Source organism: Myodes glareolus, chromosome 11 (assembly GCF_982192425.1).
Source record: "Myodes glareolus chromosome 11, mMyoGla1.1, whole genome shotgun sequence".
NCBI lineage: Eukaryota > Metazoa > Chordata > Mammalia > Rodentia > Cricetidae > Myodes > Myodes glareolus.
Window position 1 is genome coordinate 23,593,747 of NC_142036.1, and position 13,216 is coordinate 23,606,962.

Below are 13,216 nucleotides of genomic sequence, written 5' to 3' on the forward strand. Positions count from 1 at the left end.
AGGAAAAAAAAGGCAAATTTCTTCATCTCTAAAATAGTGAAAAGAGTTATCTTTTAATTAAGACATAGTATACACAGTGGCAATGATGAAATGAAAATGTAGTAAAAAACATAATATCACCAACACAATTTTATAATATGTAAAACCAGCTAAGCCCCAACATTCCTTTTCTCATGTTCTTTTAGGTGAAGCAAGGTAAGGGGTGAGCTCTGAAAGTTGTTTAGTCTGGAGTCACAAATGTGGGTAATACCTTTGGGAATAATTACTTCCTCTATGAAATACTTACTGCTTGTATTTTTAAATTCTCTCAAAGAGAATCATGGAAGATCAATATTAGCAAGCATTTCTATTATTATTGCTCGTGGATTCAACAGACCTTCTACTATCACAATGAAAACAACTAGATGCTCACACCAATCATCTGGAAGCTGTTCCCAACTACAACCCAACTGGAATTCTGTTCATTCTGATATATGCAACTGAGACATATATGCACACCACTCCACTGCTTTAGTTCATCATTTCAACCCAACCTGCCACTGACTCTTATTAGAGACCCAGTACTGAAACTCTGTAACTGTCCCACTTGAGTCTGTGCTCTATACATTAATCAAAATGAACACAAGATGCAAATAGATTAAGTAACTCTCATGTTCAAAGTCTCCAATAGCTTTCCACTGCCCTTAAAATCAATGTCATTGACATTTATCCAGCCTGTTCTCTGATCCCACTCCATCCCTCCCACTAGCCCCAACCACACCTACCACTCTTCTATCAGGTTCTTGTATCTCAGGCCACCTGCTCCTGTCTTGGCCACAATCTTCATAGAGGATTTACTTGCCCTCGTAGTGCATGGAAGGTCTTCTGCTAACTTACTACTTTGTCTCATTGTCCCAGTTTTGTTTTTTATACATTCAGAGCACTTATCACAAGTGACAGTCAGCTTTTGTTTGGCTACTTGTTAAAGTCTAGGTCTCCTCCGCACTACAGCCTCCTAACAAACAAGTTACCGGTTTTTATTTATCTCTACTTCAGTGTTTACAACTGTGCCTCATTCCTGGTAAGTAGTGCTCAGTAAATAACACAAGTGAGCATAAATGTCATTATTATTAAATGTTCACTGTGGCAAACAACATGGATTTGACACAAAATCAACTAAGAAATAGCAAGGTGAAGAAACTGACTATGAGAAATATATTATCATAGCTTATCACTGGAATAAGCCAGGCAGAGCTGAAAATGGCAAGCCTGAAGTACCAGTAAGTCTTGACAATCTCTGAGCACAATGGTTTTTAAAATCATCTGCAAATAGGCATTGTTTCACCAGTTAAAATGCACTGAGAAATGTTTGACCATCTTCCATTGTGTGTTAAGCTGTCCACAAAAGCATGATCATCACTGTAACCCCATAAACTTTATCTCCTGTGCTTCACTTGAATATTTTTATGCAAAGTGAGAACCACACAGTACTCTGCTACATTCTGCTGCTCCTTCACCCAACTGCATGACTTAAGGACTTTCCTGATGTGGGGTCCCACCTGAGACCCTTCTACCTTTTTGTATCTCCTCCAAACAGTGCAGGCAAGGGAGATGAAGGTCCTAACAAATGCTTGCTTACTAGTTATCCTGAAGAAAGAATGAAGAGCTGGGGTTATAGCTCAGCTGCAGAGTACTCGCACAGCACCTAGCTTGCACAGGGCCCCAGGTTCGAGCCCTAGCACTACATGAACTGGCCACGGGGATGTAACTCTCTAATACTAATGCTTGGGAGGTGGAGGCAGGAAAATCATCAGAAGCTCAGTGTCAACCTCAGCTACATATTGAGTTCTACACCAGCCTGGGTTACATGAGATTCTGACTAGAAACTAACTAATTAAATAAAAAAGAAAGAAATCATTCATCACTAAAGATTTTCTTAAAACAAATTCATTAATGGGTACTTGTTTTGAATCAATTAATCAGTTAATGTTCTGTATTAAAACCATATCCTCAGTCCAGCAGTGATGGTGCATGCCTTTAATCCCAGCACTCGGGGGGTAGAGGCAGGCAGATCTCTGTGAGTTTGAGCCCAGCCTGGTCTACAAGAGTTAGGACAGGCACCAAGGCTACAGAGAAACCCTGTCTTGAAAAAAAAATCTTCAGCTAGACATGGTGAAACACACCCTTAATTCCAGGCTTCAAGAAACAGAGGCAGGCAGAGCTCTGAGTTTGAAGCTAGCCTGATCTATCAAGTTCCAGGATATCTGGGGCTACACAGAGAAGTCCTGTCTCAAAGAACATAAAGCAAACATATCTTCCATAATGCAAGCATACCTTATAGTTTCAGAAGATACATCTGAAACTGCATATAAATACACTGTATATATGAAATGAATGTATAGTCTCCTTTCTTCTTTTTTCTAAAGGGGAGGTATTTTGGTGCTGGGAACTAAAATGAACCCAGGTCCTCATATATGCAAAATTTCTTAGTAGTTATACTTAGTTATCTTGACTATGAGCACATTAGCAAATTTTGGCAGAACTATTTCAGAACCTACAAAAGTTGTTGCTGTCTACCTTTCATCCTCTATTGTTGTTTTGGAGAACTGGAGGCTAGGGGCTAGAGAGACGGCTGCTCTTCCAGAGGACCTGGATTCAATTCCCAGAAGACACAAGGCAGATCACAACTATCTGTAACTCTAGTCCCAGGAGACAATCTCTTCGGGCTCTTTGGGAAGGAGGTATGCACTTTGGACAGTCTGATTTCTGTGAACTAGACTTAGCCAACTCAACACAGTATGCAGAGATGTTTTTACATTAAAATTAATTTTCTTATTTATATGAACTTCTTTCAACCATTTACTTCCTGCCTCTGGTGTCATGATAATAATGTTGAGTCAGTTAACACTACCAAAATCAAACATACAAGTAGGCTTGATATATATAAGCTTATCCACTTCAAAATTAGACATGATTCTGGGAAAGAAACATAACAAAGCTTAATGAATTCATTAATCAACATTGTAGCCAGTAAGAATTCATATTGACTTGTAGAAATGTGGACTTCTTATGAAAATGACAGTAGTTGGAACCATGCTATAAATAATTTCAAAAAACAATGCTCAAAGATCTATTAATGATTACAGTTTGTAAATATACAAAAATTCATTTGCAAGCAGTTATAACCAAATGGAAAGCTGAAGGTAAATAAATAAAACTATTAGCAAATATTATCTCCCATAGCAGGCAACCTCTGACCCCATTAGTGGTTATGATGCTAGAGAACATAAAGACAGCTGTCCAGATTGCTCACAAAATACTTGTAAAAAATAAAAAAGGAGTTCTTCATATGCACACAGGTGCAAATAAATAATAACTATAGATTATTAATATCTAGCATGATATATACTAGTAATCAATGGACATTACATACTTGAGGAGAAATATGACAGTAGAGAAAATATTTATGGTCACAGCAAGAAACTAATTCTCAAGAAATTTAGAAAGGAGTGAAATCCATGTAAACTAAAACTGTGATGATCATAATGGACTTCATTTGAGGATTCCTCAGAAGTCAGCACAGACCTATCACACAGGATCTTAGTAAAATTACTATCAGTAGTGAAGACATAAAATTAGTGTGCTAATTTTTGAAATTTTTGAAAACAATATCAAATGATATACCTATAATTTTATAAAGATAGCTACATTTTTAACCTTTAAAATGTCTTTACTGAAAATCACCAAGGAACCCTTTACAACTAATTTTCCTAAATATTTTTATCATAATTCAAAATAAACATAACATTTCTTCTACTCCATTAGTAGGTGTAAAAGATCAACCATCAAAGCTCCGAAATTTTTTCTTAATAGTGACAACATGCTACCGGGGAAAGAAAAGAATCGAGAAACTTGAATCTTATTTCATACCAACTTACTCTGACTTTGGGTAAGACTCTCCGAAGGGTCTCAGTAGGATTCTGTCGCATCAAAATTGGAAGATTTGCAATCACACTTGTTCCTTGGATATCTTGACCAGCACTTACAGGGAAAATGCAAATTTTTAAATTTAAAATTAGGAGCTGAATTTTTAATTTAATGGGTTAATTTAAAAAAAATAACCAGTTTAATGACTTCCTACAATGTTTCAACCACATCATTGAAATACAAAAGTAAAACCAGATATAAAATCTTATTTTTTTATATAAATAAATCTTATAACAAACACATATAGACATTACAGATATGCTAAAATACTATTTTCTGTTAATATACATGTCATAAAGTGTTAACCATTTTACTAATACTTTACAAATCTACCACATTTTTCTCTGTGATGTGAAAGTTTGCTGTACTTTATAAAAATATATAATGATAGAATATAGTAAAATAATAATTATAGCAATAACTAAAATCTACACAAAAACACAATGCTGAGTACACTGAAATGACTTATATAGTTTGGCTTCATGAAATGCAAGAAACTTCTGAAAGATACATTCAAAGCTCTTACAGGCCGCTAGAACATTTTATATAATGCCTTTTGGTCTAACATGCATTAAGGCTTTGTTCCTAAAATAATATCTGTGGTATTCTAGAGGCCTAAATACTTTGGGAAATATTCAAATCCTTCTGGAAAGAACACTTCCATGAACTACAAATACTTTAAAACACAGCCTGAGTGATACAAGTTTTGCAAGCATGTCAAATACTGAAGGAAATGCCACCTATTCTGAACAGATACCAAACACATTAAATGTTTATGGCATAAATTGTATTTATTTACATACTTCCAATAAATTAAAATTATTTTTTACTTCTCTTCAAATAGAACTATGGTCATTTGAAGATGAGTGGCCCCACAAGCTCATGTATTTGAATAACTTGGTCCCTAGTTGGTAGAACTGTTTGGGAAAGATTAGGTGGTGTGGTCTTGTTGAAGAAGGTGTGACACTTGAGATGGGCTTTCAGGTTTTCAAAGAGCCATTCTTAGTCTCCCTCTCTCTGTTTTAAGATTGTGTCTCAACATGTAAGCTCTCAGCTACTGCTCTAGCACCATGACTGCCTGCTGCCATGCTCCCTGCCATGATGGTCATGGATGCTAATCCTCTGAAACTGTAAGCCCTAGTAAACTCTTTTATAGTGTTTTATTGTAGCAACAGAAAAGTAACTATGACAAGAATTATTCATGGTTTTACAAAATGTATGTGAACTTTAAAGTTTTCAAATAGTTTTTTAAGTAATATGTTTGCTTCTTCAGTATTATTCAGGTTTTTTTTTCAGTCATAAAGAACATGTTCTAGTTGTGAATGAAGTTGTCCTGCCATGATCAAATCTTGACCTGCTGCACAACAGCAGACTATGGAATACAGGGTTTCACAATCATTTCACTTTCTTACCTTTATAAGTAGACCTTCTAAAGAAAAAAAATGAAGAGAAAAGAGAACAGCATGCAATAAGGGACTATGCTAATCTAGGAAGACTGTCAGAGGTGGAAACTAAAATTGTCCAAAAAATTACTTGTCATACAATGAAAGGTAACCCCTAAAATATGTCTACACCCTAATACTGGAAGGCTGGAGTGAATTCTTAATTTTTAGAAGAATCCTGAGATGAAGAGATCATCCTATATTATCTAGGTCTAGTAACATGCGTAGATAAAGGAGTTATTCAGAGTAAAACACAGGACAGGAGAAGGCAATTTGACCACAAAAATGGAGATGGGACCGATGTAGCCACAAGATGGTATGCTGACGCAGGAAGCTAAGAGTGCCAAAACTGGGTACCACTGATTTCTTGACTTGGGGCTTCTGATCTACAGAACTATGAAAACAATATTTCTTGTTGTCTCAGGTTACACATAGAAAAATACACTACTGTTGTGATATATATGTGAGTAAAGGCTCATGTGTTTGAACACTTGGACCTCAAAAGGCAAACATCACATGTTCAAGATTACAAAAGGTAGTAAAAAAAAAAAAGACTCTAAAATAGGAAGCTATTCTGAACCATACCTTCAGGTTTTAAAGATTAAAATCCAATTCTATGTGTGTGTGTTTAATGAAAAAGTAAGGCAAAGACTAATGGTTCTTATCACAAGAGAGAGAGACCACAAAACATATAACCTACTATTTGTCTACAAAAGAAAATTAAGAAAATACATAAGACACAAGACCATCTCAGTCATCATTAATTATGAAAATGTAGAATTAAGGTGATAGAACTCAGCAGAAAGTTGGAAAATGACTCAACTAGAAAAGATAGTGAATGAAACAATTACTGTTGAGGAGAAACGGGGAAATTTTAAATATAAAAATAAAAGATTTGAAAATTAAAAAATGAGAGAATATAATACAGAAAATGAACAAAAATACAACATGATGATAGGAGGAATCCTAAGAAAAAACTAAGCAAAGCATTTTATTTATGTTAAAAATATTTTAAAAACTGGCCATGATGATTTGAATAAAAATACTCCCCCATAGGCTCATATATTTGAAGACTTAGTCACCAGTGAGTAGTATTATTTGGAAAGATTAAAAGGTGTGGACTTGTTAGAGGAAGTTTGTCAATAGCAGTGGGCTTTGAGGTTTCAAAAGCCCATGCCAAGTTCAGTGTCTTTCTGTTGACCTATGGATCAGGATGCAGTTCTCAGCTACTTCTTCAGCACCATACCTTTCTGCAGTCATGCTCTCTGTCATAATGATAATGGACTAAGCCTCGGAAACAGTAAGCAAGCTCTGAATTAAATGTTTTATAAGAGTTGCCTGGTCATGCATGATGTCTCTTCACTGCAATAGAACACTAAGACATGGGCACTGGACACAGATAAGACTGGCCCCACCAACAGAGAGCTTGTGAGATGGGGCTCGAGAGACCCCACAACTTACTGATGAACTACTGGCAAGTAACATATTGGGAGGAGGAGGCACATTGTTAAGTTGTGCACCCACTTTTGAGCCTTGGAGAGTCCGGAGACCAGTTCAATTCTGTTGTCATAAAGACCTAACAAGTTAAACTCAGTAGGGACACAAACAAAACAAACAAGGACTTAAATAGTCCAAGGGAATCAGCTGAAACTTAAAGAGAATTGACTTCGATTGAAGAGAAGTTACAGAAGGCACATGTGGATCATGTGAATCAGAATCTTAACTGCATTCTTGTCCTATTACCCTCCAAATATTTTCCTACAGAAATTTTAATGCAAAGGGAAGATATTATCTTAGAATGGATCTTTTTACCACATAAACCAAGTAAAAAATTAAAAACTTATATGGAAAAGGTCTCTGAGTTAATTCTAAAAAGAAAATTGATACTTTGTCAATTAGCAGCAATAGTCCCTGCAGAAATTACAGTAACTTTTACTAATGATGAAATTAACAAACTATGGGAAGTAAGTGGACCCTGACAAAGAGCTTGTAGTACAACTATCCCAAAAGCGAGAGAATATGACTTATGAAGAGAACTAATTGGATCCTTCCTCACATTGTACAGGACACATCAATAACTGGAGCCCCTACATTCTATACTGATGTAAATAAATCAGGAAAGGTAGGTTACAAACTAGAAAATTTAAATAAAGTGGAACAAAGTCCTTATGATTCTTTCCAAAAATCAGAATTATATGCTATTCTCATGGTACTAAGGGATTTTAAAGAGCCTCTCAATATATGTACCAATTCACAATATGCAGAAAGAGTTGTTTGGCATATTGAAATCAACTTCTATATTTATATTCAGGTACAAGATATATATATATATATATATATATATATATATATATATATATATATATGAATAGGCATCATCCCAAATACATAGCACACATCTAATCCCACACAGGCCTACTAGGTCCTCTAGCACAAGGTAATGCAGAAATTGATCAATTATTGATTGGAAATATGCTGAAGGCCTCAGAATTTCATACAAAAATCATGTCAATAGCAAAGGTTTAAAAAAGGACTTTTTCATTACAGGGCAAGAAGTGAAGAAGAGTATACTTCGTTCTTTATACAACCAAACACCACTACCTGCAGGAAGTAACCCAAATGATAGTCAGTCAATGTGTTCTATTTCATAGAATTTGGAAAACTAAAATATGGACACCACACCATTGATATCTATTCAAGTTTTCAATAGGCAACTGCTTTGAGTTCGGGAAAGGTTGATTCAGTAATAACATATTTACTAGAAGTTATGTCCATCATGGGTATACCTGCACAAAAAAAGACAGACAATGCTCCAGTGTATATCTCTAAAAAAAATGAAATAGTTTTTTGCTTAGTTTGTGTGCATTCCACATAATCCCACAGGACAGGCAGTATAGAAAGATCAAATTGAACTCTAAAGGATATGCTAAATAAACAGAAAGATATGAAAAATAGCCCCAGAAATAGATTGTATGATGTTTTATTAACTTTTAATTTTCTAAATTCTAATAAGAAAGTAATAACAGCTGTGGAGAGACATTGGATAGTAGAAAAACTATGGAATTAAATCAGTCGATATACTTTAAAGATGTACTGACCTCAGAATAAAAACCAGTACATGTGTTACACTGGGGAAGGAATTTTGCTTTTATTTCCACAGGAGAAGAAAAGCTATGGTTATCATTAAAATTGATAAAGATTTGATTTGAATAAAAGACACCTCTTAATTAGAAGAGAGTTCATCAAACATCATGGCTTTTTAATCTGAACTAACCTATAAAACTAACAAATGCTTTCATTTGATCAGATATAACTTGCCAAAAATGAATCTCCCCAAAATTAGGGTTGGGGAAGGGTTTTGTTTCTGTTTTTCAGGAGAATAAAGGTATCCAGACAAGGAAGCTGTAGCCTACAGGACAAATGAGACATCTGAAGAAAAAAATAAATCATCCAGAAAAAATGTCTCAAAAAGAGAGTAAATTGGCTTATCAGTATATCACATTTCCAACATGGTAAAATTTCATAGATTTTCACAAATTTTTGTTTCTGCTGTACTAAAGACATACAATGATCTTTTTGTAGTCCAGTCCAATTAAAGACTAAAACTAGCTTTGGAGTTGGAGTGTGGCTCTCTCCTTCTCTAAACCAAAACATGATTATTAAAGTGAAATTCAAAAATCTCTGTCTCGTGTCAGAAGAGCCACCTGACAGGAGACAGAAAAAAAACAAAAATTTAAGAACTATTTTATTGCTACTAATCTCATAATCCTTTGATTTTATATTGACCCTTTGACAGCTTTTCTTAAAGTATAAGATTTATAAGATATATATTTTAAACTTTTTGTCATGTGTTAATGGTCATATAGAGTATTAACTAATTCTAGAAAAATGTTTCATTTACCTTCCTGCACATGATTTTGGTTTGAGTCTCTATCAGTTTTCTCCAGTGAACCATGAACATACCTAACAGCAACCTTTGAAGTCTCCATAAGGAGCATGGAGCCCCACAACAATGACGAGGACTCCTCCAGGACTATATAACACTACTAAGCTGAAAAACACCATCTAATTATTGGCTTTGGACTACAAACTGCTCAGAATAATTTCAAGGTGGCTAGCTGAGATGATCCAACCTAAAAACTACTCTAGCCAGGACATAAGACAAGGTCTGCACTTTACCATTATGCAAAGACTGGAAAAAAAAAAAAAGATACAGCTACCTCTCCCAGGACTTGACAATTAACTCAAATTTTTCTTTACAGAATCCCCTAAAGATACCATCACCCCCAGACAGCAGGAAATAAATTTAAGAATACAATCCCCACATTCCCAAGAGGTGGGGTGGGTGGTGTTTGGTCGTTCAATGGATTAGGGATATTTGTTATTGTTTAGGGGGTTAGTAACAAGTTATTCTTGGTAATGGTCAGGAAAAAAGCTAAACAAAGGAAATTAGATCTAAGGGTCTTGTTTTGAAAAGAAAAATGGGGGGATATAGATATGATACAACAAAAGGGTAGATATTGAATCTACTCTGAAAAAGGGAAGGCTATAGAAATTACAAGATAAAAAGGCAGAATATTGAATCTACTTCTAAAAATCAACTACTAGTTTTAAACATTTTAATTGAATTGGACTTTTGTATATTGTATATAAACTTTGTACATTGAGATTAATTTTGTTAGAACCTACTGTACATACATTTCTACTCTTATTCAAGGTATTATACAGCTCATTTAACAATATAAGGCAAATTTCTAGTCCTTGAAAGTTATTATTACCAACATTTTAGGATAATAAGGGAGTATAGGTTAGTAATTAGCCACCGATTATAATCGAACTTATAGTCACATTAGGTATGTTTTCAAGGTCAAAGATATATTTTATATACATCTTCAAACACTTCAGAGATCTAGAAAATATAGCATTTAAGATGTTAAAATAACTTAGATTCTTTTTATGACAATGAGGTATGTCTGCCCCTGACAGTACCGTTCCACTTCAGAGAAGGTAAAGGGCATTGAAGAAACTCCACAAGAAGTTTACTTTCTTTAAAGTAAGCCATGGGGCAAGAAAATGTCTTTGCTTTGACTGCTGACAGTATGCTGTCCTAATAGAACAAGCAGGACACAAAAGAAAGTGGCACCAAATATTGTCAAGACAAGGAGGGACAGCCCTTCCTAATATCCTGCTTCACAAAAAAGTCTGTCAGATATACTAGGCCTGTAAGCTGAAGATGGATACCCCAACACTGCAGAGGAACTTTGGGTGAGAGTCCAGGAAGTCAGCTGTTTTTGTCATTTCTTACAGTTTTTGAAAATTGCTTGTTCGCTTATTCAGTTAATATTATTTCCTTCTTGGGTCTCTGAGGGGATTGAAGACTAGATAGTTATAGTTTTCCATGTTTACCAGATGCAGAAAGCAAGTTTTGATAGAAAGTAAATTAGGTAAAAGACTTTGGACTCACCAAGATAGGATAGATATGGAGTATTTTCTCTGAATTTGTCAAATGCAAATGGACTAGACATTGTTAATGTACTTATTGCCTGTATGCCTGTATATATTGTATATTGCTATTATATTTACTGTATATAGTTTTTCTTATATTAGTTATATACTTTTATTTTAGATAAAATGGAAAAATATAGTGATATTGTTTGTTTTCATAAATAAAGCTTGCCACTACAAGTCAGGCAGTGGTGGCACACACTTTTAATCCAAGGATTTGGGAGACAGAGGCAGATGGATCTCTGCAAATTCAAGGACATCCTGAGCTAAACAAGATCAATGCAGAAACAAATCCAGGTGATGGTGCCTCACATCTTTAATCCCAGTACTAGAACGTTTTACACCTTTAAACCCAGAACTAGAAGGAATATAGTTTGGAGGAGAGAGGCTCTAGCTGCTTAGTCTGCTTAGTCTATAGTCACCCAGCCTTGGTAGAGGTAAGACTTCTCTAGTGGCTTGGCTGATTTGCTTTTCTGGTTTTCAAGTTGAACCCCAATATCTATCTCTGGGTTTTTATTATTTGTGCTACAGTCATGAATATGGAAGACATTTGTATGAAGAAGGGAGGGTGGCAGGAGGAGAGGGTGAATAACCAGAGCACACTATATACATGTATGAAATGGTCAAAGAAAACATGTTTTTTAAAGGCTGGCAAAATGGCTCAGCAGGTAAATGCACTTACCTCTAAGTCTGACAACCTAAGTTCAATTCCTGGAACCTATAGACAGGTAAATGGAGAAAACTAACCCCACAAAGTTGTCCTCTGGCTTCCACATACATGCCATGGTCAAAAAAAATTAAGTAAATATTTAAAAACTTTCATTAAAATTGCAGAGATGGCTTATTAGTTAACAGCGCTTGCCGCTCTTGCAGAGGACCCAGGAAAGATTCCCACAACCTACATGGTAGCTCTTTTTCATTTGCAACTCCAGTTCCAAGGGATCAGAAGCCCTCTTCTGACCTCCATAGGCACCAAGGACACATGTAGTGTACAGACACATACACACACAGATGAAACACCCACACATATAAATTTTAAAATTAATTTTTCTAAAATTAAAGAAATGAAAGAGCATACCATATTCCCAAGAAATCAATACAGTATAACCACCACTTAGACAAACAGTTGAACTTTAAAAAAATAAAAATTATTTGGGAATCCAAATAAAATGAACAAGTTACTTAACAACAGAAAATCACACCGCCATTGATTTTGATAGCAATATGATATTAACAAAGCAGTAATGCTTCAGAGGCTGACATTGCTTATTATACCTAGGATATAAACAGGAAAAGAAAATCAACCTAAACCATAATTCTCATAATTGTTGACAAACACAAAAACTAAATTTCTATAATCAATTAACACCTGGCTCTTCTCCTGACAATAAGAAAAAAAAAGTATCATGGATAACATAGTGGGCATAATCAGTTAATAGGGAACGGGTTAGCCAGTGGTTCAGTTGTTAGTGAACTCCTCCGTTCCTTCCTACCCCTGTTTGGGGTCCATTTACAATATACTGTTACACAGCAGGTAGAACCCAGGGTGCTGCTAAACATCCTACAGTGTGTAAGACAGCTCCCCACAATCAAGAACATCCATTTCTCAACAACAACAAAAATCCAAGAAACTCTGGTTTAGGCAAAGCAACTATTAGCTAAATAATATGAATAGCAATGTTAGATAACTGCTTAGCTACAATGGTTATTTCATATTTTTGGCTACATGTTCAGTTTAGCAGAAATACACAGGTGCTAACTTCAAGAAAATATATACAGGCTGGTAAGTACGGCACGTTAGAGAAGTGGCTCTCAAACTTAGCATGCTTGAGATCAGCAGGGTACTTGATAATACTGAGCCAAATCCCAGATCCTCTGGGTTCATAGGTCTCACTGAGGCCTAAGGACTTGATTTCTCACAGGTACCCAGTGATACTGCTGCTGTGATCTGGGCCATGCATTTTAGGAGCCACCATTCTAGATGATTTTTTTAATAATGAAAAAATAATTTTAGAAAGTATATTGATTAGTTTTTTGTCAACTTGATGCAAACAAGAGTTATCTCAAAAAAGCATCCTCAAATAAGAAAATATCCTCCATCAGACTGCCTGTGAGCAATTTGTGGGACATTTTCTTGATTGATATGAGAGGGCCAAGCTTACTGTGAAGGAGCCATCCCTGGGCAGGTTGAAGAAACCAGGAGTAGCAAGCCAGTAAGCAGCAATCCTCTGTGACCACTGCTTCAGTCTCTGCCTACATGTTCCCGACCTGACTTCCCTTCAAAGTGGACTATAAGCTATAAA

At 35.5% G+C, this 13,216-nt stretch overlaps 1 protein-coding gene across 3 annotated transcripts in view; it reads right to left on the minus strand.

Moving 5' to 3' along the window:
- Ppp4r4 (protein phosphatase 4 regulatory subunit 4) overlaps positions 1–13,216 on the minus strand; it is a 102,642-nt gene that overhangs the window by 67,414 nt on the left and 22,012 nt on the right. Inside the window, exon 3 of one of the 3 annotated variants that reach the window (XM_048431185.3) lies at positions 3,918–4,020. The exons of 1 other annotated variant lie outside the window; for it this stretch is intronic. In XM_048431185.3, the coding sequence (XP_048287142.3) occupies positions 3,918–4,020 (103 nt within the window). Of the gene's footprint in view, positions 1–3,909; positions 4,021–13,216 lie in introns of those variants that run through there. One more of the 3 variants, XM_048431189.3, reaches the window with a different exon arrangement.